Here is a 27,119-nt window from a genome sequence, read left to right as displayed (position 1 = left end):
CAGTTGATAGTAACACTCCATTTGAACTGATGAAACCACAATTCATCAGCAGTGTGGGTGGGATTTTCAAGTCGATACCAGACCATCCTCATCCCAAATTAATGAACAACTGGCATATCAACCTTTGGAGACACCTAATCATCATCTACTAGCACACAATATTCAATCTATCGTTTTAAAGCTTAAGTAACAGTCAATGTTAAAAACATATATGTAGACCAGTAACATTTCTTGTAGTGTTTTTAGCAATCGCAACTAACATTTTTGGTATTGACACCTTTATCAGTTTGGTTTTCAAATACAAGATCTAGTTAATATAATCTCTAACAGTATTTTGTCCACTGATTAGGACTCTGGCCTGAATCTAACCTGGATTCTGTACAAAATTTTGAAGAGCGCATACCATTCAATCTATGCTGCTACTCATTTATCCCAAGCAAGCTAAGCATGTGCCTTTCGCCATGAATGAACTAGTTGAAGCACAATTTGGTCATTTGGAGCCATCAGTTGTTGTGACACAAATTGTTTCAAGCCAATGATCAACATCTATGGTTGTAATTTTAAAGAATCAATCAAGGCTCAATTTAATGTAGATGCTTATCTTATTCCAAACCTGGCAAAGTTATCTCAAAGGCCAAATGTATTGTAATCAGACTTCTCTGACACATCTGCAATTTACCCTTCAACGAAGAATTAAAGCATTTTATAGTAGTCAATAAATATGACATTTGAGTTGCATCAATATAACATATTATCTTTTGGTGTTGTGAGGATGCCCTACTACTTTAAAATCATTGATTATTGCTGTATCCAAGGACGATAATGGAATATCTACAATCCACTCAGGAGAGTAGTGCTGCACACCTTACAGAACACCAGCAATGGGACACTGCAAAAGAAGTAGCACCACATCTCTCACCGGTAATCAACCACCAGCAACCAGCCATGTGTAGAGTGGCGGCCAGTTACCATGCGCTAATGTGCTAAAGCACATTGTAAACATCACACTACAATTATGCTATTTCTCTTTGAATGAGAGCTGGAAATCACCCTAAAATTACACCATTTCTCTTCGAATGTGTTCTTGTATGCAAATAAAATGGACAGAAACATGACTTGTAGTGTTCTCTCTGCAATGATTAGAAACTAGTGTCCAGTGCTGACAAGATTGTTAGCTGCACTATGATCAACTCAGAAAAGGACACAGTGTCTACTTTTGATGTGATGTCACTCCTGCCCACACTGCAAGTGCTACATTGCTCACAGCACCAAGTCAACATTTTCCTTGAAACTGCATTAGCATATTGTGCAGGTGCAAAATATGAGGAATTTCTGGAAAGCCGTTGCGACTGAGTGGTCTAGCACATGGACTGGCAGTTCGTTGTCTTGTGTGTGATTAACTTCTGTCTTTTTTCATTTTATTTGGTTTTATTCCTTGCAATGTTAAACAATTAATTATAAAATTTAAATAGACTCAAACAGTTCAATTTGTATACGTAAAATTAATACTTTCCATTCAGTTAGCATTACTATCTTTGTAAGTCTAAAGGCTATGGTCACAACATCGTAGCACATTTGTACAGTTCTGCACAAGCCATCACTGCGCCTACAGGATGGCTACTCAAACTTAGAAAAAAAAATTCAATGAGAAATACATGTGTAAGGGGGAAGATGGTGTCATGAAGCTCCTGATAAATTAATGGTGGGGGGAGGCGGCAGGAGGGTGGTAGCATACCACAACTATGGCTTTTCTTTCAGCTGAGCTATACACCAGCTATAACCACAGTTTTTAAATATTGATAATTTATATGGGTTAATATTCAGATAACTAACACATTTCAATATATTAAATATTTTAAATTTGTGCTCCATAAAACTCAATAAAGTTCAATTTAAATGCAAGGTTATACATGCAGAATTCCCTGAGAACTCCAGGTTTTCTAAAAGAACTTCCAACCTGACCTATAAAAGGGTGTCCACAGATTTTCAGAGGATCAAATTTATGATCTTTTCATGCCTTTTGCATTACCTCTTTAGTTATATTCATGGCCTCTTGAAGATATGCACGGTACAATGTCAAAAGTGCTTTTTTATGAACCTGAAAGCTGGTTGAAATGAAAGCTGAATGTAATAATTCTTAAATCACTTATGTCAGCATGAATAATGTAATTATGTATGACTTAGTAAAATATTCATAAAATACTGTAAAAACATAACTTTCATATAGGACAGGTATGACTATTTTCAGATATACTTGTCATGACATCAATTAAAACACAAATTGTTTTAACATAGTAATGTAGTGAAAACTTACAGTTTTCCTTTAGACAATATAACAATTTTGAAGGTACAAAATTTATGTCAAATGTTTAACTTCACAGTAAAAGATTCAATGTTTAAGGTTTTTAGCTAAACTTTAAATTTCAATATTGAAAACTTCGGCTGCTAATTTTGTCTTTTCCCGCATCTGCTTTTTATTTTTGAACACTTTTATTTCTTGAACTATTCTTCTTCTTTTAAGATTGGCCACTTCATTTCCATCAGATTTTTTTCTTTTTTAAGGCTTCTCTACCTTTTGATGAAGTATTTTTCACAGTTAGTATCATAGATTTTGTAATGTCCACATTCACTTGTTTCTCATTATTAAGTAAACCACCTAATATTTGTACTGCAATATGAACACTTCTTTCTGCAACCATTGTATCTTCTTCTAAGTTTTCGACTAAAACTTCTTTGTTAATAGAACAGCCTCTTTCAACTTCAGCATTTCCTGGAAACATGCATAACAGCTTCTTTAAGAACTCAATGAAGTCATGGTTTACACTTTGCATTGAATTAGAAAGTGATCAAGTTTGTCCTCCTTTGGATTGAACTTTTTTGGATGTTTTTCAGAATATTCACAGAAATTAAAGTATTCGTTTTTCACTATATCAGCTGCTGATGGAGTCTTATGTTTCTTTGACACAAATTCTTCCAATGCAATTTTCACTACAGAATTTCTCAAAATGAAGCCCTGCTTAACTTTGGGTGATAAGCTTGGTTCATCTTTGACTGTCTTTTAATTTTAAAGAACTCTTCTCAGCAATTTTTAGATACAGACTTTGCAAACACCTGTGACTCATTTCTGAGAATAAGGACATTCTTTTCCTCATACAGGATGCCCCATGAAAGACACCGATTAGGGGTCCGTAGGTCGCACGGTGCAATTGCCAGCTATTGCCGCTGCATCTGCCGGTTGTCACTAGGCATAGTTGTCGGACACCAATTTTTCTCACATGCCCCATACACTGTACGACAGTGTACTGGTGTCTTCTTTTGAGTTTTTTGTCAAGTTTAATTCCTTCAAATATTGTCGCTAGACGTCACTTTTGCAATTGTGCTGAGCCCATGGATTTCCCTGCTCATATGTCGCAGGGCCCGGTCCTCAGACAGAAATACCGTGTGTGTGTCTTCTATACTGTGCAGCTGAGTGTTTAGGTGTATATGATATATGTTTAGGTGTTTTGTTTTGAGTTTCCTGTCAAGTTTCCATTCGGTATGATACACAACGAGGATAAATAGGTGTTTCTTGTGTTGAGCTATGCAAAAACAGAACTACATGTAGAATGTCGTCAAATTCATAAGAAATTTTCCCAGTGTGCATGTTCTCAATGATTCAATGATTAGTGAAGAAATTTCAAGAGACTGGATCCGTGTTACACAAACAAAGGCCTAGAGAACCTTGTGTTTCAAAAAATCAGACTGGACAGGGGATGCCTTGTAAAGGTGTCCAAGAAAATCTCTGTGCAGTTTGGCATTTCAGACTGGTGTGTCAGGAGCACCTGCTCACAGAGCTGTGCACAAACAGTAATTGAAACCATACCAAATAACAGTAGTGCATCAACTGAGGAACTCAGATACTGTTGTTGGATGTCGTCATTGCAACAGGCTGTTACAGTCTGTGCGCGATGGGAAAGTTGATCCTGAGATGCTTTTTTTTTTTTCTGATGAAACGTGGCTGCATTTGTCAGGGTATGTAAATTCTCAGAACAATCCACATTGGAGCTTCGAAAATCTTCATGAATTACATCAACAACCCCTGCATGATGGGTAAAGAGGAGTGTGGTGCGCAATTAGTGCAAGATTTATTACTGGAGCAATCTTTTTCCACAAAACAATACATTCTGACAGGTATGTGAACAACAAACTGCATCCTTTTTTCGGGAACCAACACCTAATGAAAGGATGTATAGTTATTTCATGCAGGACACTGCAACACCGCACACTGCCAATGCTTCTAATGACAGCAATACGAAGTGTTTTTGATGATAGGATAGTGGACCGGCCTTGTGATTCTCCAGATCTAAATCTGTGTGATTGTTATGTTTGGGGAGTGTTACAAGACCAGGTGTATGCAATGAATCCCCACATGCTTGAACAGTTGGCTAGCCATTTCCCAGATGTCGGCAGCTGAAATTTGGCGAGAGTTTGCAAATGCGCATAGGAAATGTCAGACTGACCTTACCACAGAGGGACATCATTTTGAGCACCTACTGTAAATAAAGATAAGCTTAAGTTAATCAGATGGCAACACTGTTTATGCTTAACTCAGGGGAAGCAGGTGCACAGCCAACTACTGGCACACAGAATCGGGCGCAGTGGCACAGCGGATACAGTGGCAGTGGCCTGCATGTGCAGTGGCGGCGGCCGGCAGATGCAGAGGCGGCAGCCGGTGGCCTCGCTGCCTGATCTGCGGACCCATCCCAGGTGTCTTTTGTGGGACACCCTGTAGTTCTTGCTAGCTGATTTGCAGATGTTTGTTCCTAACTGTGCAGTGTACTAGTGGCCAGTGTCGACTCTATTGTTGTCTGCTTTGCCACTGAACTGTGCTGTCGCTATCAGTGTTTTGTTGCACTATATCCATCGGTTTTCATTATTTAACATATCGATACAAACAGTGGTCTCAATTTCGACACCACAAAGTATTTAACCGATAATTACATCGACTGTACACATTGGTCCTTTTGTGGAAGCTTAAAGCACTAGTCTGTGTTGCCTGCACTGTGTATTTACAGTACACGGAGATGCACTAAGCCAGTAGCAAAGACTGTGCACTCTACCCGCTCCCCTCATTCAATAGATACCAAGTTATAGTCTATGCTAGTAATACTAATATAGTATGGGAAACATTTTGGCTAGTGAGAAATTGATTTACTCTGACCATCCTTAACACCTTTAAAACAAGATTAAAATTACAGTAGTTGAATATTAATTACTAAAAACCTTTAAGGAAACAGAAGTGGTGTTTACAGAATTAAAGTAACAGCTGACTTTACTGAAACTCCTCCAGCAACATATGAGGTGGCAGCACTGTCATGGGCAGAGCTACAATTTATACACCATTTTCACCAGATATAGCTCAATGAAACCACCTCTAAATTTCTTCAACCACACATGCCAATCAATGTTGCAAACCACAGTAGCAGAGACTCTGTTAACATGGCTTATGCAGATGGACGCACAAGTTCGCTACAAAAAACATCTACATTTTAGTTTTCCGGGTTCGGTACCCGCGTCATAATGTAAAAACGGCTGCTGCTATAGGAAAGCCAACGTTTCGGCCACGATTGCTGGGGCCTTCTTCTTAGACCCAGAAGTAGTTTTTACATTATGACGCGGTACCAAACCCAGAAAACTTTTATCTCGACTGACTCTGGCCGCGGAAGCCTACGAAATTAAAAAAATGTCTACTTCTGATAACAAAGAATATTAAGATTTCTGGTGAATCTTTTTTCTTATTGTTAACACTTAGTAGCTGAAGGCCTGTAAACATACAGATGCGCCTGGCCTGCCCGAAAATCCGATGCCCGTAATTTTATGGATGAGCATTCTCAATCATCCCCTTCCTTCCTTTATATGTTCTTAGAGCTGCCATTGGTCTGGGAGGCACAGCAGAGACTATAATGGAAGTATTTGACGCTAGATGGTATGGGCACGCTGGGCAAGGGTGAAATACCACTTTTTTGGGGGTGGGGGGGAGGGGTGGTGATTTTGAAGAAAGTGTTGTTGTTTTTTCAGATGCTGATAATTAACATGATTCTGATGGACTTTATTGATGAAGGAATGCAGATAATAAAATACACAATATCTTTATTCAGTTACAATTGAAAGAGCTTTTAGTACATAATTACTGTAGGGAGTGATTTTATTTGCAAATACTACCTTTTATGGTAGATTCAGATGAGGAAGCAGGCATACAAGTTCTTCAAAAACAAATATTGACATTATTCCTGTTGATACTATGCCCAAAGAGTGCACAAGGCCAAATGCCAAGCACGAGGCCGAGGAACTTCACGCCATAGTGATTTTGAGGAAGACTGGAAGACTACTGATCATGTACCAGACACCAATATATTCTCAGGACAATATGGAAAGTGCAACCTTATCAGTTTAGACCAGAACAGCGCATCTCTACACTTATTGTCATGTTTACTTACTGACAGTATGGTTAGTCATATAATGCAGAAAACTAATCTGTATGTCCAACAAAGCCCAAGGAAATTACAAATTCCCTTTCACATACCTGTTCATTATCAAAGTAGAAAGGATTTACTCTCACAGAAATAAAGTTTCTGGCAATTATAGTCCATATGTGTGTGAGACCTTGTATATGAAAGCACTGGTCTAAGACTCTTACTGTGCTGTGTAATTTCTGTCCAGACTTCTTGAGCCATGGTAAGTTTCTTTCTATTTCGAGAAACTTTCACACCATTGACAACTCAGTTGCAAGAAAAAAGGAGAAGCTGGCTATAATGCACTACACAAGGTGAGACCCCTCCTGGGTACTGTCAGCTAATTACAAGTGTGCATACACACCATCTCAAAATATTACAACAGATTAAGTTACGTGCAAATTTCTTGGCCATGTGTATTTCAAGCCAAATAAATATGGGAAAAAAGTGTAAATGTTATCAGAGTCAGACACAGGTTATGTCTGGAATTTTTCTGTTTATGCAGGCGAGAGGTCTGACACTACTTGGGAATCTGTCAGGAAAAGGTTACAAACCGATTCTACACGAGTCCAACCATTGCTTCAGAACTGGAAGCTGCAAAAGATGCTGTTGTGGGAACAACATGAAAATCTAGACAGGGTTTACCTTGTGCTATAAAAGATTCAAAACTTCAGCAAGGTGAACTAATTTTTAGGCACAAAGGAAAATATCTTAGCATTCTGCTGGAAGGACAAAAGGGATGTGCAGATGATAAGTACAAGGCATATTGCTGGGATGGTGATCTTCACCGATAAGCGAGGCAGGAAGATGTCAAAGCCAGCTTGTGTGGTGGACTATAATAAAAACAAGTTGGGTGTTGACTTATCAGACCAACTACTGTCATACGAGGCACCGGACTGAGAAGTGGTGGAGACAGTTGGCATTACACATCCTACTAATAGTGATGGGAAATGCTGGTATATTTTACAACAATGTAACTGGAAAATGCCACACAATATCACAGTTTACGACAATTATCTGTGCAGATCATGCAGATAGCAGAGATTTCGAGCCATGACCTAGTACATCGGGACTCACCAGGCTAGCAAATGCAAACCATTTCCTGGAAATGAGTGACATGCAGATAGGGAAGAAACAGAAACAAAACAAAGTGCAGCATGTTCTCTCGGATGCAAAATACTTACTGGAAAAGGGTGGCAAAAGACACAAGCTATCAGCATAGTGAATGTGAAATGGTATTGTGCAAATTACTGTGTTTTAAAAATTTTCTTACAAAGACCAAAACTGCATCTTAATATAAAGACAAATGAGGTTACTGTAGATAAAACAAGCAGCAGAGATCTTTATTAAAATTTTTGTGGAAAAAAAAATGTAATTTTCTTCTGGAAGATTAAATGGGTATATTCTTGACCAATTTTTCCTCTTTCAAAAAACAAAATTATACTTGAAAGTTTCTTGGAAGCATATATTAATTAAAAGAAGGAAATATTACACAGTTTTAAACTAGAAAGTTCGGGCTTTTCAATACGGGTAATATCATTTGTCTGCATCGACACGGATACTCTGCAAATCACACTTAAGTGGCTGGCAGATGGTTCATTTAACCACCTTCACAATAATTCTGTATTATTCCAATCTCGAACAGTACACAGAAAAAGTGATAACCTATATCTTTCCGTGCGAGTTCCGATTTCCTTTATTTTATTATGATGATCATTTCTCCCTAAGTAGGTCAGTGACAACATAATATTTTCGCATTCAGAGGAGAAAGTTTGTGATTGAAATTTCGTGAGAAGATTCCGCTACAAGAACAAATGCCTTTGTTTTACTATATCTCCACTCCAAGTCCTGCATCATGTCACTGACACTTTCTCCCTATTTTGTGATAATACAAAATGTGCTGTTCTTCTTTGACCTTTCTTGATGTACTCCGTTAAGTCTATATGGTAGGAATACCAGACTGCGCAGCAGTACTTCAAAAGAGGATGGACAAGCGTAGTGTAGGCAGTTGCTTTAGGAACGCCAGAAATCACCTATGTAGTATTTGGTGACTGTCCGTCAACTAATACAAACTGTGACTTCTCTGACAGAAAATCCTGAATCCAGTCACATAACTGAGACGATATTCCATACGCATACATTTCACTACAAGCCAGTAGTGTTGTACAGTGTCAAAAGCCCTCTGGAAATATAGAAATATGGAATCAATTTGAAATCCCTTGCGAATAGCACTCAACACTTTGTGTGTTTAAAGAGCTAGTTGTGTTTCCAAAGAATGATGTTTTCTAAATCTGTATTCACTGTGTGTCGATACACCATTCTCTTCAAGGTAATTCATTATGTTCAAATACAATATTCGTTCTAAAATCATGCTGCATATCGACGTTCAACATGAATATTGGTGTGACCTATTCAACTTTCCAGTCTTTGGGTATGGATCTTTTGTTGAGCGAGCAATTGTTTGTGACTGTTAAGTATGGAGCATACTCTGAAAGGAACCTAACTGGTATACAGTCTAGACTGGAAGACTTGCTTTTAGTAAGTGATTTAAACCGCTTCACTACTCTGAAGATATCTACCTCTAAGTTACTTATGTTGGCAGCTGTTTTTTTTTTTGTTGCTATAACAGAAACCATTGAAAACAATGAGGCCTTTCACTAGAGGTTTATACACTATGGTTCAGGACCCAAAGTGTTAAATGGGCTATTTGATACAAAAAAGTGAAACAGATGATATGGCAAAGAGGCCATATCAGGTGAGTATGACTAGTAATACGTAGCTGTCAGTTGTGATTCAGAAACAAACACATGATGTGTATTAAATACTGAAAACGATAATCTCGTAATCCCACAGCCACACCAACCAAATGACAGTTACAGTGATGTAACTCTCCAGCAAGAAGTTGCTCACAATACCACAACAATTTTGTTCTTATTAGCTTTTGTTAGTGTTGTGTACATAGTTCCGCGTAGTTAGCGCGTACACAACTTTCCCACTAGAGCGCACCCTGCAAAGCACAACAGCGCAGGTGCAGCACTCGTCAGTCTCCGCACTACGAGATGGCAGTGCCTTAGAGACGGACCAAATTCTGCTTCCGCCGATCTGCGCATTAATATGTAACGCAGCCAGAACCTTTACTTCTCGCGGATCACACTCGCGCAGTGATACCTGAACGTGCGAGGTATTATAACGAGTGTACAGACCTCCGATTAGTCAGTCTGCATTTGTCTGCACCAGTCTGTATGAGTCTGCATTAGTCTGTACCAGTCTATAGTCAAGTTTCAGTCTGCGCCTAATAAGACTATCATATTCCTGTACATAGCCATGAAGATAAATGTATAGACACTTTGTCAAGTAACAGAGATACGTGAGAATAAGATTAACGTACCAAGACCAAAGGAACTTCAGATTGTCAATTGTAAATAGCATCCAGAATCAAGTTACGTAAGGTTCATGCTTGTTATTATTTTAATAAATGTGTGTGAAAATTAATCAAGTTCTGTTTAAAGTTGGTCACCGTCAATCTGCTACTCTGAGCGTGCAAGTGGAATTTCTATCATCTGACTTAACGGCAGAAGATAAACACGCCATGATAAGACCACAAGACATATTGCTCACACTCGCCTACTTCGTTAGAGTAACAAGTCAAATAATCTTATGGTGTGTGTACCGAAGGTCTTACGTACGCACACCACAGTTAGGATATATGGAATGTAAAATACAGTTAGAGTGCAATCACCATTCCTGAGAGTGTCTGTTACAAATTTTACTTTTTAAATTTCTTGGCTACTTAGTTCAAAGTATATATTCATAAATGTGCCCTTTACTACCTGCAAGAGGTCAGGTGGCAGAGGCATCCGCTGGTCTTCCAGTCTTGACATTTCCAGAATAGCATGCCATTCTTCACTGCTACGGTGCTGCTGCTGTTGCTGAGAGTCTGTTTTAGGCCAACGCAATCTCCAAGGTGAGCCTGCAGTTGTACGTGAAGTGTCAATACAAGTACACAGCTGTGGTTACAGTAAACCACAAAACATCCTTGACACAATAAGCAGATGACAAGAGATAAAGTGACTGCTTAATGGAGAACACATGCAGAAATGCACGCATACAGAGATGAGTATATGTGTATATAGAAAACACGAAAACACACACACACACACACACACACACACACACACACACACACACACACACACACACACCACTAAAACAGGCTGTACTCCTTCTTTTGTACTTTATTAATATTTGTTTTTAGCATATGCTGAAAACCAAATTCCATAAGCCTGTCCTAGTTCAAGATTTCCTTTCACTCAGTGGTAGCCTCAACCGGAAAAACCACTTCATCTGATGCACAAATAACACAGTGAGTAAAAACCGAGGATGAACACTCCTAAACCGAAATGGGGATCCTTCTCCTCTTTCCAAAAAGATCTTTTCCAGGATGTTACAATTTCCTTACTTCAAGCATCATCTCCCGATTCTTCTTAACAAATACTTCCGGAACCTCAAACTTGACTATCTGAATTCCACGCTGTCAGTTAATATTAAGCAAGCAGTAGTAGGCAGGGAGCAACTATTAACTTTAATTCAGGAGGCAGCATCTTTTTAAAGGTAACTGTTTCACTTTTAATTTTAATTTTAAAATGTTCATTTTAGGTAATATAAGGGGAAATTTTTATTAGTTTGGTGATAACTAATTACTACAAGTGCAGACAAAATTAACTTTAACATTTGTTTTTGGTAAAGTATACCTTGCCTAGTGCTACATATCCTAAAAGTTCTCTTTTATTAAGAATTCCAGGAAACATGATGGATGATGGCACTGACAGTACATTTAGTAGTTAATCATGTAAGGTATGTGAAAAACGAGTGTATAAAGGTATATTATGTTTGAAGTGTAGCTTCTGGCTTCAAGAGAAGTACATGAAGGTCAATTTGAAAATGACAAGTTTCCTTGGTCATGTTCTGTGTAAGCATGACAAATGTGTAGAGGTGATTAATAAAGTGAACTTCAAAAAATTAAATTGTCAAATTTCTAGACACATACACTGAGGCACTTAAAAAGATGAAATAGCACTCTTGAAAGAGGAAAATGCAGCACTGATGAGCAAAAAAAATTATGGTGCTGATGAAACTACTGATATAATGACAAAAGTACGCACAAAATGGCTGTATGCGTTATATAACAGATTTCAATAAAATGCTTCAGGTTGGCATAACATGTTAAACCAACACGAACATATAAATGGATCAACACAAAGTACAAAAATTATGCACATAGTCTTAAAGAAAGGGTCGAAAAGGATTTTCTAATGAGTCTATGCTTCAAAATATAGTAGCTCTGAGTTGCACAACTGATGTTTGCCCATAGTTACAGACTCATCAACTAAACAAGCAAATGAAAAAGTCTTGGGAGCAAAATGAAGCCAAGCAAAAAGTCCTAATTATAACACTAACTACAAGGCATTTTTTTTGTACATGAAGGAATAAATTCATTTCAAAGCTGCAGTGAAGAAGACATCACCAGTAAAACAAGAAATGTGATCCAAACAGTGAAAAACATATATATAGCATCATGAGCAGTAGCAAGTGACATCATCCATAGAAGATCAGAGAGCAATAGACATAGAAACAACATAAACTGACATTCTCCAAAACAAAAAAATAGGCTGTAAAAAAATCTGTAGATTCTAATAAGTTCATAACAGCACAAGATGGTCGATTTTTCAACAGATTAGGGTCTCCAAATTTCAGGAGAATGGTTATGTGCAAAATTATAAACAATAACAAAAACAGAAACTCTGCCATAGCCGGTCCCAAGCACGGCTGAGAAAGGAGGAAGGGAAGGAGTAACACCTCGTTAAAAAACCTTGGGTCACCTGGCCTGGGTGATAGTACCTCGTGAGGACCCCTTCCCAGTGCCTCACGTCACACTAGGTACAGAAAGCTGATTGAAACCCAAAATTGATAGCAGTGATATTTTTCGCAAAAATTTAAGTGTGTATCAAAAGGCTAGCCAGTGAGAAATGTAGGTATTGTACTTGTTGCAGTAGACAAGAAACTCAATTCCACCAGGACAGAAATTGAAGCTGCATGTGAGAGTGTTTGGGCAAGACTCAGTATCAAGGGTGGGCATAAAATAATTGGGTCCTTCTATCACCAACCAGAGGTGTATCTAAGAGCTCAAATCGAAAACCAGTACTAGGCACAGAAGGGAAAGTAGAAAGGTGTAAGGAGTGTATAGAGGGTCTATACAAGGACGATGTACTTGAGGGCAGTATTATGGTGATGGAAGATAGTGTAGATGAAGATGAAATGGGAGATATGATATTGTGTGAAGAGTTTGACAGAGCACTGAAAGACCTGAGTCAAAACAAGGCCCCGGGAGTAGACAACAATTCATTAGAACTACTGACGGCCTTGGGAGAGCCAGTCCTGACAAGCCTCTACCATCAGGTGAGCAAGTTGTATGAGACAGGCAAAATAACCTCAGACTTCAATAAGAACATAATAATTCCAATTCGAAAGAAAGCCAGTGTTGACAGATGTGAAAATTACCGAACTATCAGTTTAATAAGTCACAGCTGCAAAATACAAATGCGAATTCTTTACAGATGAATGGAAAAATTTGTAGAAGCTGACCTCGGGGAAGATCAGTTTGGATTCCGTAGAAATACTGGGACATGTGAGGCAATACTGACCCTACAACTTATCTTAGAAGCTAGATTAAGAAAAGGTAAATCTATGTTTCTAGCATTTGTAGACTTAGAGAAAGCTTTTGACAATGTTGACTGGAATACTTTCTTTCAAATTCTGAAGGTGGCAGGGGTCAAATACAGGGAGCTAAAGGCTATTTAGAATTTGTACAGAAATCAGATGGCAGTTATAAGAGTCGAGTGGCAAGAAAGGGAAGCAGGGGTTGGGAAGATTGTGAGACAGGGTTGTGGCCTCTCCCCGATGTTATTCAATCTGTATATTGAGCAAGCAGTAAAAGAAACAAAAGAAAAATTTGGAGTAGGTATTAAAAACCATGGAGAAGAAATAAAAACTTTGAGGTTCACCGATGACATTGTAATTCTGTCAGAGACAGCAAAGGACCTGGAAGAGCAGTTGAACGGAATGGACAGTGTCTTGAAAGGAGGATTTAAGATGAACATCAACAAAAGCAAAACGAGGATAATGGATTGTAGTCAAATCAAATCGGGTGATGCTGAGGGAATTAGATTAGGAAATGAGACACTTAAAGTAGTAAAGGAGTTTTGCTATTTAGGGAGTAAAATAACTGATGATGGTCGAAGTAGAGAGGATATAAAATGTAGACTGGGAATGGCAAGGAAAGCATTTCTGAAGAAGAGAAATTTGTTAACATCGAATATAGATTCAAGTGTGAGGAAGTCTTTTTTGAAAGTATTTGTACGGAGTGTAGCCATGTATGGAAGTGAAACATGGACAATAAATAGTTTGGACAAGAAGAGAATAGAAGCTTTCGAAATGTGGTGCTACAGAAGAATGCTGAAGATAAAGTGGGTAGATCACGTAACTAATGAGGAGGTATTGAATAGGATTGGGGAGAAGTGAAGTTTGTGGCACAACTTGACTAGAAGAAGGGATCGGTTGGTAGGACATGTTTTGAGGCATCAAGGGATCACAAATTTAGCATTGAAGGGCAGTGTGGAAGGTAAAAATCATAGAGGGAGACCAAGAGATGACTACACTAAGCAGATTCAGAAGTGGAAGCAAAGGGAACTTCACAGCAAACGTTAACATAGCCAAAGCCTTGCATACAAACAAAAATTACGCAAAGCGAAATGTAGTGTGAGGAGGGCTATGCAAGAGGCATTCAATGAATTCGAAAGTAAAGTTCTATGTACTGACTTGGCAGAAAAACCTGAGATTTTGGTCTTATGTCAAAGTGGTACGTGGATCAAAACAAAATGTCCAGACACTCTGTGACCAAAATGGTACTGAAACAGAGGATGAAAGACTAAAGGCCGAAATACTAAAGGTCTTTTTCCAAAGCTGTTTCACGGAGGAAGACTGCACTCTAGTTTCTTCTCTAGATTGTCGCACAGATGACAAAATGGTAGATATCGAAATAGACGACAGAGGGATAGAGAAACAATTAAAATCGCTCAAAAGAGGAAAGGTCGCTGGACCTGATGGGATACCAGTTCGATTTTACACAGAGGACGCGAAGGAACTTGCAGTGGTGTATCGTAGGTCTCTAAAAGAGCGCAGCGTTCGAAAGGATTGGACAAGGGCCGAACAGATGTGCAGAACTATAGACCTATATCTCTAATGTCTATCAGTTGTAGAATTTTGGAACAAGTATTATGTTAGAGTATAATGACTTTTCTGGAGACTAGAAATCTACTCTGTAGGAATCAGCATGGGTTTAGAAAAAGACAGTTGTATGAAACCCAGCTCGCGCAATTCGTCCACGAGACTCAGAGGGCCATAGACACGGGTTCCCACATAGATGCCGTGTTTCTTGACTTCCACAAGGGGTTCAATACAGTTCCCCACAGTCGTTTAATGAACAAAGTAAGGGCATATGGACTATCAGACCAGTTGTGTGATTGGATTGAAGAGTTCCTAGATATCAGAATGCAGCATGTCATTCTCAATGGAGAGAAGTCTTCCGAAGTAAGAGTGATTTCAGGTGTGCTGCAGGGGAGTGTCGTAGGACTTTTGCTATTCACAATACATATAAATGTCCTTGTGGATAACATTGGAAGTTCAATGAGGGTTTTTGCGGATGATGCTTTAGTATATCGTGAGGTTGTAACAATGGAAAATTGTACTGAAATGCAGGAGGATCTGCAACAAATTGACGCATGGTGCAGGGAATGGCAATTGAATCTCAATGTAGACAAGTGTAATGTGTTGCGAATACATAGAAAGAAAGATCCCTTATCATTTAGCTACAATGTAGCATGTCAGCAACTGGAAGCAGTTAATTCCATAAATTATCTGGGAGTACGCATTAGGAGTGATTTAAAATGGAATGATCATATAATGTTGATCATCGGTAAAGCAGATGCCAAACTAAGATTCATTGGAAGAACCCTAAGGAAATGCAATCCGAAATCAAAGGAAGTAGGATACAGTACATTTGTTTGCCCACTGCTTAATACTGCTCAGCAGTGTGAGATCCATACCAGATAGGGTTGACAGGAGAGAGAGAGAAGATCCAACAGAAAGCAGCACGCTTCGTTACAGGATCATTTAGTAATCGCGAAAGCTTTACGGAGATGATAGATAAACTCCAGTGGAAGACTCTGCAGGAGAGACGCTCAGTAGCTCGGTATGGGCTTTTGTTGAAGTTTCGAGAACATAGCTTCACCGAGGAGTCAAGCAGTATATCACTCCCTCCTACGTATATCTCGCGAAGAGACCATGAGGATAAAATCAGAGAGATTAGAGCCCACACAGAGGCATACCGACAATCCTTCTTTCCACCTCAATAAGAGACTGGAATAGAAGGGAGAACCGATATAGGTATTCAAGGTAACCTCCGCCACACACCGTCAGGCGGCTTGCGGAGTATGGATGTAGATGTAAATGTAGAAGGATGTAGGTTGCAGTAAGTACTGGGAGATGAAGAAGCTTGCACAGGATAGAGTAGCATGGAGAGCTGCATCAAACCAGTCTCAGGACTGAAGACCACAACAACATCCTTACTGACTAGACATAGCACTTTCTTTTTGTCTTGTAACATGTTAATGGATACTGAAGTTTTTATTTATGTACACTACAGACAGATCAGCATGACTAGCATATGGACAATGAATGAAACATGCATTTTAATAGAGCTAATGTTGGAAGTTCATAGCCATCCATTTTATAAACAGTGTGATCTGTGATCGCGTTTACCACGTTGAGGCACACATACCGTCTGCATAAGTTGTAACATTTCTGAGCATTCAGCAACATGTTGAATTCAGTATTCTCAAAGTCAACATTCGAAAGCTCAGTCTGTGTGCCAATGGCTTAAGGAATAATAAGCAAAAGAATTGTAAGAAAGAATTTTCTTCAAGCTACAGTATAAGTAAAAGCATAATTTGGATACATTGAAACACAAACAGCTTACATAAAATCCTTCTAAATGGCAAAGGGACAAAAAAATGACTGCGTACAAATTTTTCTGACAGAATAGAGCAATGTTATAGTCCTCTGCCTAAATGAACATTGACTAGCAAAATACTTTCACTAAAATCCATGATAAATCAGACTACTACATTGTAGTTAGTAGCTTTTGTAGAAGTAACGGAATTTATGGGCATTCCTGCACACCGATAAAAAATTCTTTAATGTACATGCTAGATGATGAATTTTTTGAATGATGAGGACGTATTTGCAAGATTGTGTCAAGACTTAGAGGGACAAAATATTCTGATGATTTCGATACATAACTTCCAGGTAAACAAGTAATAAAAATATTTACATTTAAACTTGGGATACAAACCAAAGAGAAAAAGTAAAAGATTATGATAGCTGCTGATTTTAACATTAATATAATAAATGAATCCAACCAATCAGCACACAATTTATCAATGTGATTCAAGCTTAGTTCACATAATAATCAAGAGAGAGCAAGCAAACTGCAATCTGTGCAGATAACATTCTGAAAAATTTTCTCAATTGATTGTACAAGAAAATTCTGCATTGACCTGGGAATTTCCAATCATTCTGCATTGTTTTTGAAGCTAACAAAAATAAATAAAACATGCATTACAAATACAAATTCATTACACGAAGCTTCAGTGAAGTATAAATAAACTTTTTGTGTTGCAGACACGAAGAAGTAAACTGGCCAACGGGTGATTATATTCTAGTTCTAAGAACTATGATATATTTGTTGACAGTTTTCTGAAGGGTTAAACCAATTATTTTTTCTTACAGTATGTCATTACAAATAACATACAGTCTAAAATGAAAAACTGCTGGTACTACTAAAGTGTCAAGTGTTAGAAGAAGACACACAATGAACTGAAACGTAAAATAAATGTAGACTTTATAAACTATGTCAGACAGTATAAAGCTATATTTTAAAATAGTAGCAAGAGCAGGAAAAGAAAATGGCACACAAAAAATTCATATTGAACCATACAAATAAAACAAAGGCAATGCGGACAATTATAAAATAAGAACTTGGTGTCACAGCTGGTAGTTCACATATCTATAAATCCCTTTTTAATCCTTCAGAAATATCTCAGTATTTCAATTAATTTTTAATAAATGAATTAAATCACATGTTGATGTATGTAGCTACATAGGTAATACCTATCTCCTCAGTCTGGATCAGGATAACGGGAAATTGTAAACTAAATTTGAACAGCTGAAGATGTAGAAAAAGTAGTATCTTATTTGATCAGGAGTAGTGTGATTTTCTGATGAAATCATGTCATATACAAACTTTGTTAGAACTGTACATCTAACCGTGTGTATACGACAGTTGGGCAACAAATCCAAACAGTATAGTGCGACAATGGCCGAAGGATAACCTCAGTTGCTCAGTTACAGGTAACATTAATTGACATTTGGTGGTTAATTTCAGTAAGTCCTTCTCCAAGTATCATCCCGTCTGGATAATGCAGTCTGGGACAGTTCTTCCAACATATCATTTAGTCATTCAGCTCTATGTCTCAGTCCCTGCTAGTTCCTATCCTCTACTTGCCTCTGCTCTCTTTCCAGTCTTCATCCCTTGTCTCTCTCTTCTTCTTTTACTTTCTCCTTCCTTCCCTTTACTCTGTCACAAACATCGATATTTGTCCTGTACATTATTTTATTTTTAGTTCTAGTATTATCATATAGTATGGCACCCCATTTTCAAACAAATTAACTGCCAAGGCCTGTAGAAAGAAAAGATTATTAGCTTGTGATTTCGGGATCTACTCTTTCATGCTGGGAGCAACCCCAGAAGCAACACAACTGTATACTTATAATTCTGCTTGATGAATAACATTGACATCAGATCTTAAAATATCAGTCGATTTCTTGCTTAAAGAACTATGAGTCTTGATGTGGTTTCAAATGAACTACATTCCAGTAGCAGTTTTAGCTGCCGACCTGACACTACCCAACTCTTTTGCACAACTTATCGTACAAAAAATAGTGATCTACTGAGAGACCTTTCATACAAATCATCAAATAAACTAAATTTTTTCATAGTATGGAAGTATAAATATGAAAAGCACCAAATACAGCCCTTTACTTTTGCAAACATGTAAATCTGATGCTTTTCATCCTAACCTAGGCTCCAGCCTATGCAATAGTTCATGCTGTCACCACAAACTTTATTCACAAAATAGCTAAAACAATATTCCATACAAACTAAAATAAACATTTTCAGTGTTCCGTTTTATGGCCAGAAACACTTATGCATGGCATTGTCTCTCCTGTGCTGTGATCAGCACACGGAAGCAAAATGAGTGGACACAGGGTTTATTTACATGTTTCTGCAGATAAAGTGGCATGCTTGCTGATTTTCATATTTAAACTTATGTACTACAAAAGTATGCAGTTTAAGTCATGCATCACACAAAACCACATTATTTTTGGTACGATTTGTCATGCAAAAATATTAGGAAATATGTTGCCGGATAAAACATTACCTGTATTCCAAGATAATAGTGAAGATCGCTTCATTATTGTGGGAAATGAAATTCTAATGATTAAAATAGTTTTCTTTTTGAGAAATATGAAGAGACAAATTCTTCAGACAGAAATGAAGGAGACACTGAAATGCACAAGGTTGCATTTTGAAACTAAGCTAACAAATCTTATGGTCACAGATCCATTATGAACTACACTCCTGGAAATTGAAATAAGAACACCGTGAATTCATTGTCCCTGGAAGGGGAAACTTTATTGACACATTCCTGGGATCAGATACATCACATGATCACACTGACAGAACCACAGGCTCATAGACACAGGCAACAGAGCATGCACAATGTCGGCACTAGTACAGTGTATATCCACCTTTCGCAGCAATGCAGGCTGCTATTCTCCCATGGAGACGATCGTAGAGATGCTGGATGTAGTCCTGTGGAATGGCTTGCCATGCCATTTCCACCTGGCGCCTCAGTTGGACCAGCGTTCGTGCTGGACGTGCAGACCGTGTGAGACGACGCTTCATCGAGTCCCAAACATGCTCAGTGGGGGACAGATCCGGAGATCTTGCTGGCCAGGGTAGTTGACTTACACCTTCTAGAGCACGATGGGTGGCACGGGATACATGCGGACGTGCATTGTCCTGTTGGAACAGCAAGTTCCCTTGCCGGTCTAGGAATGGTAGAATGATGGGTTCGATGACAGTTTGGATGTACCGTGCACTATTCAGTGTCCCCTCGACGATCACCAGAGGTGTACGGCCAGTGTAGCAGATCGCTCCCCACACCATGATGCCGGGTGTTGGCCCTGTGTGCCTCGGTCGTATGCAGTCCTGATTGTGGCGCTCACCTGCACGGCGCCAAACACGCATACGACCATCATTGGCACTAAGGCAGAAGCGACTCATCGCTGAAGACGACCCGTCTCCATTCGTCCCTCCATTCACGCCTTTCGCGACACCACTGGAGGCGGGCTGCACGATGTTGGGGCGTGAGCGGAAGACGGCCTAACGGTGTGCGGGACCGTAGCCCAGCTTCATGGAGACGGTTGCGAATGGTCCTCGCCGATACCGCAGGAGCAACAGTGTCCCTAATTTGCTGGGAAGTGGCGGTGCGGTCCCCTACGGCACTGCGTAGGATCCTACGGTCTTGGCGTGCATCCGTGCGTCGCTGCAGTCCGGTCCCAGGTCGACGGGCACGTGCACCTTCCGCCGACCACTGGCGACAACATCGATGTACTGTGGAGACCTCACGCCCCACGTGTTGAGCAATTCGGCAGTACATCCACCCGGCCTCCCGCATGCCCACTATACGCCCTCGCTCAAAGTCCGTCAACTGCACATACGGTTCATGTCCACGCTGTCGCGGCATGCTACCAGTGTTAAAGACTGCGATGGAGCTCCGTATGCCACGGCAAACTGGCTGACACTGATGGTGGCGGTGCACAAATGCTGCGCAGCTAACGCCATTCGACGGCCAACACCGCAGTTCCTGGTGTGTCCGCTATGCCGTGCATGTGATCATTGCTTGTACAGCCCTCTCGCAGTGTCTGGAGCAAGTATGGTGGGTCTGACACACCGGTGTCAATGTGTTCTTTTTTCCATATCCAGGAGTGTATGTGTTCACATTCCACCACAGAATGATAATGAACACTGTTAATGCTGACACAGTGAAGAGTATTATGTGTACACAGAAAGGCTGATCTCAGCCATGTTAACTATCCTATTCCTACATAATTTAGTACAAAAGCAACTTTCCATGCCAGCAGGATATGTGAATGTGTCTCGTGTTGAGCTGAAAGTAAGTTGTCTACCATGCTCAAATTTTGACTCTGGGCAGTTGTTTTGACACTACTGTGAAGTGCTGATGAAACAGTGGCGTGGAGTCTCAGAAGAGAACTCTGAAGTTATGACAATGCCATTTTTTGGAAAAATATTCAGGGCTCTACAGTTGAAAAGCTACTTTTCCATAACTGATTAGATTTAGTGGGTTTAATATAAATTATTTCTATCTCCCCCCCCCCTCCCCCCGCCCATGAACCATGGACCTTGCCATTGGTGGGGAGGCTTGCGTGCCTCAGCGATACAGATGGCTGTACCGTAGGTGCAACCACAACGGAGGGGTATCTGTTGAGAGACCAGACAAACGTGTGGTTGCTGAAGAGGGGCAGCAGCCCTTTCAGTAGTTGCAGGGGCAACAGTCTGGATGATTGACTGATCTGGCCTTGTAACATTAACCAAAATGGCCTTGCTGTGCTGATACTGCGAACGGCTGAAAGAAAGGGGAAACTACAGCCGTAATTTTTCCCGAGGGCAAGCAGCTTTACAGTATGATTAAATGATGATGTCGCTCTTGGGTAAAATATTCCGGAGGTAAAATAGTCCCCCATTCAGATCTCCTGGTGGGGACTACTCAAGAGGATGTTGTTATCAGGAGAAAGAAAACTGGTGTTCTACGGATCGGAGCGTGGAATGTCAGATCCCTTAATCAGGCAGGTAGGTTAGAAAATTTAAAAAGGGAAATGGATAGGTTAAAGTTAGATATAGTGGGAATTAGTGAAGTTCGGTGGCAGGAGGAACAAGACTTTTGGTCAGGAGAATACAGGGTTATAAATACAAAATCAAATAGGGGTAATGCAGGAGTAGGTTTAATAATGAATAAAAATATAGGAGTGCGGGTAAGCTACTACAAACAGCTTAGTGAACGCATTATTGTGGCCAACATAGATACAAAGCCCACGCCTACTACAGTAGTACAAGTTTATATGCCAACTAGCTCTGCAGATGATAAAGAAATTGAGGAAATGTATTATGAGATAAACGAAATTATTCAGGTAGTGAATGGAGACGAAAATTTAATAGCCACGGGTGACTGGAATTCGTCAGTAGGAAAAGGGAGAGAAGGAAACATAATAGGCGAATATGGATTGGGGGGAAAAAATGAAAGAGGAAGCCGTCTGGTAGAATTTTGCACAGAGCATAACTTAATCATAGCTAATACTTGGTTTAAGAATCATGAAAGAAGGTTGTATACATGGAAGAACCTTGGAGATACTAAAAGGTATCAGATAGATTATATAATGGTAAGACAGAGATTTAGGAATCAGGTTTTAAATTGTAAGACATTTCCAGGGGCAGATGTGGACTCTGACCGCAATCTATTGGTTATGAACTGTAGATTAAAACTGAAGAAACTACAAAAAGGTGCTAATTTAAGGAGATGGGACTTGGATAAACTGAAAGAACCAGAGGTTGTAGAGAGCTTCAGGGAGAGCACAAGGGAACAATTGACAGGAATGGAGGACAGAAATACAGTAGAAGAAGAATGGGTAGCTCTGAGGGATGAAGTAGTGAAGGCAGCAGAAGATCAAGTAGGTAAAAAGACGAGGGCTAATAGAAATCCGTGGGTAACAGAAGAAATATTCAATTTAATTGATGAAAGGAGAAAATACAGAAATACAGTAAATGAAGCAAGCACAAAAGGAATACAAACGTCTCAGAAATGAGATCGACAGGAAGTGCAAAATGGCTAAGCAGAGATGGCTAGAGGACAAATGTTAGGATGTACAGGCTTATCTCACTAGGGGTAAGATAGATACTGCCTACAGGAAAATTAAACAGACCTTTGGGGAAAAGAGAACCACTTGTATGAATATCAAGAGCTCAGATGGAAACCCCGTTCTAAGCAAAGAAGGGTAAGCAGAAATATGGAAGGAGTATATAGAGGGTCTATACAAGGGCGATGTACTTCAGGACAATATTATGGAAATGGAAGAGGATGTAGATGAAGATGAAATGGGAAATACGATACTGCGTGAAGAGTTTGACAGAGCACTGAAAGACCTGAGTCAAAACAAGGCCCTGGGAGTAGACAACATTCCATTAGAACTACTGACGGCCTTGGGAGAGCCAGTCATGACAAAACTCTACCATCTGGTGAGCAATATGTATGAGACAGGCGAAATACCGTCAGACTTCAAGAAGAATATAATAATTCCAATCCCAAAGAAAGCAGGTGTTGACAGACGTGAAAATTACCGAACTGTCAGTGTAATAAGTCACAGCTGCAAAATACTAACGCGAATTCTTTACAGACGAATGGAAAAACTGGTAGAAACGGACCTTGGGGAAGATCAGTTTGGATTCCGCAGAGATGTTGGAACACGTGAGGCAATACTAACCTTACAACTTATCTTAGAAGAAGGATTAAGAAAAGGCAAACCTACGTTTTTAGCATTTGTAGACTTAGAGAAAGCTTTTGACAATGTTGACTGGAATACTCTCTTTCAAATTCTAAAGGTGGCAGGGGTATAATATAGGGAGCGTAAGGCTATTTACAATTTGTACAGAAACCAGATGGCAGTTATAAGAGTCGAGTGGCAAGAAAGGGAAGCAGTAGTTGGGAAGGGAGTGAGACAGGGTTGTAGCCTCTCCCCGATGTTATTCAATCTGTATATTGAGCAAGCAGTAAAGGAAACAAAAGAAAAATTTGGAGTAGGTATTAAAATCCATGGAGAAGAAATAAAGAGTTTGAGGTTCGCCGATGACATTGTAATTCTGTCAGAGACAGCAAAGGACTTGGAAGAGCAGTTGAACGGAATAAACAGTGTTTTGAAAGGAGGATATAAGATGAACATCAACAAAAGCAAAACGAGGATAATGGAATGCAGTCAAATTAAATCCGGTGACGCTGAGGGAATTAGATTAGGAAATGAGACACTTAAAGTAGTAAAGGAGTTTTGCTATTTAGGGAGTAAAATAACTGATGATGGTCGAAGTAGAGAGGATATAAAATGTAGACTGGCAATGGCAAGGAAACCGTTTCTGAAGAAGAGAAATTTGTTAACATCGAGTATAGATTTAAGTGTGAGGAAGTCGTTTCTGAAAGTATCTGTATGGAGTGTAGCCATGTATGGAAGTGAAACATGGATGATAAATAGTTTGGACAAGAAGAGAATAGAAGCTTTCGAAATGTGGTGCTACAGAAGAATGCTGAAGATTAGATGGGTAGATCACATAACTAATGAGGAGGTATTGAACAGAATTGGGGAGAAGAGGAGTTTGTGGCACAACTTGACAAAAAGAAGGGACCGGTTGGTAGGACATGTTTTGAGGCATCAAGGAATCACAAATTTAGCATTGGAGGCTAGCGTGGAGGGTAAAAATCGTAGAGGGAGACCAAGAGATGAATACACTAAGCAGATTCAGAAGGATGTAGGTTGCAGTAAGTACTGGGAGATGAAGAAGCTTGCACAGGATAGAGTAGCATGCAGAGCTGCATCAAACCAGTCTCAGGACTGAAGACCGCAACAACAACATTTCTATTTTGATAATGTCAATAAATGTGACCTGCAGCTTTCATAAATATAATGTAACTGATAGGTATATTTTCATTTTCAATGTGACAATGAGGAACAATGGAATAAGACAAAAGAAGGAACATAAAATACTTCAAAAATAAGCCATCAGAAATTAATACTAAAGTCAGCATAAAATAATGCCAAAACTGACAGAAAATAACACCAAAATTGGCAGAAAATAACATAAAAATATGAAAAAATATCACAAAAACCGAGAAAAAGTAACACTGAAACTTATTTTTGCTTGTCTATATTTTTGTGCAATCAATAAAAAGTACCATCTTTCTAAAATAACTGACAACATATTTAATAAGTTGATATTGGCTTTTTAGAAGAGCACAGTCAAATCTTTCATTGACATAAATAACTTTATGTTAGGATTTTTTGTTCACAGCAAATACTACAATATGTCCTTGAGTCACCATATTCCAAAAAGTTATTGGTTTCAATTTCTTAGGCCAATTTCTAACAAGACACTGCATAGTGGTGTCATGAAACTGTCACCCTGATTCACTCTATCTAGTCCTAGTATGTACATTTTGTTAGGCTCATTCAGTTTGGCTGAATTCATGTTTGCTTGATTTTAATAGTTTCACTCATTCTTAAATATGTAGTAATGCAGAATAATAAGACATGGGAAAGAGTGAACTTAATAAAATAGAGGTTTCTTGTTGTGAAAACATACTGTCACAACACACATAAAAATATCCTAACTTTTCAGCACTAATGTTCCTCTCACCTCATTCCCAAAGCAATGCCTCACTCAGGATTTCCCACAGAAATAATCCCAGTTTCATTATATATTTTTTCCTCTGGATATTTTATCCCTGTGGTTTGCTGTTGTCAGAGCAGATACCTTCAATTTTGTCAAAGGCTCAACTATTAAATACCAAACAACAACTTATTTATTTTTACATATTTATGGTATATGTGTGCATAGATTTGTATAAGCAAACAAGTTGCTTGGGTGTGAAACAAATCAGTAAGTGGAACCAAATACTACTACATGGAACACAATACAAAGATTGTAGAAAAAACCTGTAAGAAAGAAGTTTATGAGGAAGGAGCATAATCACACACAGTCAGTTATTTGAAAATTTCAGGTATCATATGTGAAAGGGATAAGATTTATGATCGAAGTATATTTTTTTAAGTGAAAAATAGCATCATGCTAACCAATTACATGACTGTCTTATGCTACAATATATATATCACACACGAACACATATTCAGAAATCCTTCTATGGAGTAAGAGTTATCAATCAGATATGATATGACTTTGTGTTTGAAGTTTTTATGGCTGAATGAATACCTCACTCCTTATGTTTGTGATGACTCAACCAGAGAAACTCTGTATATTACTGGCAGTCCAGGTCCAAACCAGACAATCAATTATGACAGATAGTCCACAGATGATTGAAACAAAAAAAAAAGCTCTTGACTTTGTAGCTACTTTTTTGTGCTTGGTGAAGACATGAACTAGAAACACAATAACCACGCAAATTGCACTAGTAATTAAAAACTCACTGCTGACGGCACGGTCTTAGAGCAATTAGAGTGTGTAAAACAAAGAAAGTGAATATTATCCATAGTGGATGCTGCTGGTAGCGGAAATTTTTCTATGCCCTATAAACAAGTAAAGTATTTTGTTGAAGGCAGAACAACAAATCTTACATAATCAATATGGTAAAATAACATAACCTGGATTTGATCCACTGTACATAATTACAAAATGTTTAAGTTTTTATTAGTTTTGTGTAAGGAATGTGTTTTGTACTTCCATAAGTGAATCACACTTTCTGTAAATCAATATCAGCATTGTAAGTGATACTACAGTAATAAAAGCAGTGCGGTTTAACTATAATGTGTTCACATATGCAGTTTTGTGAGTAGGTTTGACCACCACAAAAAATCTTATTAATAATACTTACCATTCTCTTCAGCAAAACCCATACGGAAGAGTCGAGGAGAGCTGTAGAATAGCCAGAAGTCAGGGAAGTTTGAGTCTGGTGTATCATAACGAAGTAGCAGGCGACCTCCCACATTCTCAACAATCTGAAATCATTATAACACACATTACTGAAATGATGATACACTCACCTTACGCAAACAATGGAATCTGCAGAAATTTGGTGTGGCAGAAGTGCATTAGTGAATACAGTTTAATCCGACAGCTTTCTCTCTAGACACACACACACACACACACACACACACACACACACACACACACACACACACACACACACACACACACACACACAGTCACAATTTACTGTCATTCTGAGAGCAGAAGTAAAATTAAAATCTGCATTTATGGTCCTTAACTTTTCCAAGTTGCTCCTTTCTTAGTCATCATCTTTGTCTCTGCACTTAGTCTTCTGACTGTGATCCTATTGTAAGACACAAACAACACTTACAACTGTCTGCTATGTGCACTATTCTGTACGTTTTGTTTTGAGGTTGTACTGTCATCACGACAAACTGAGTGATTACATGGAGTGTGAAAAATGTAAACAGTGAAGTGCAGTCCTCCAAATCCAAACAGAAAATGGTAGACACAGAATTCTGCTTTGGTTTAGCCAAGAGTATTAATCGAGAGGCACTTGCCATGTATGCCAAACCACATCATCAGTGCTGCATCCTGTATGAAAA

The 27,119-nt window shown here is 39.0% G+C and overlaps 1 protein-coding gene across 1 annotated transcript in view; it reads right to left on the bottom strand.

The window, feature by feature from the left end:
- LOC126271942 (scm-like with four MBT domains protein 1) overlaps window positions 1–27,119 on the bottom strand; it is a 161,551-nt gene that overhangs the window by 78,016 nt on the left and 56,416 nt on the right. The window contains exons 5-6 of the mRNA XM_049974369.1: window positions 26,399–26,522; window positions 10,322–10,461 (exon numbers count right to left, since the gene is read on the bottom strand). Coding sequence (XP_049830326.1) covers window positions 10,322–10,461; window positions 26,399–26,522 — 264 coding nt within the window. The remainder of the gene's footprint in view (window positions 1–10,321; window positions 10,462–26,398; window positions 26,523–27,119) is intronic.

Source organism: Schistocerca gregaria, chromosome 5 (assembly GCF_023897955.1).
Source record: "Schistocerca gregaria isolate iqSchGreg1 chromosome 5, iqSchGreg1.2, whole genome shotgun sequence".
In the NCBI taxonomy this organism is placed as follows: Eukaryota; Metazoa; Arthropoda; class Insecta; order Orthoptera; family Acrididae; genus Schistocerca; species Schistocerca gregaria.
This window is presented reverse-complemented; position numbering and strand designations above follow the sequence as displayed.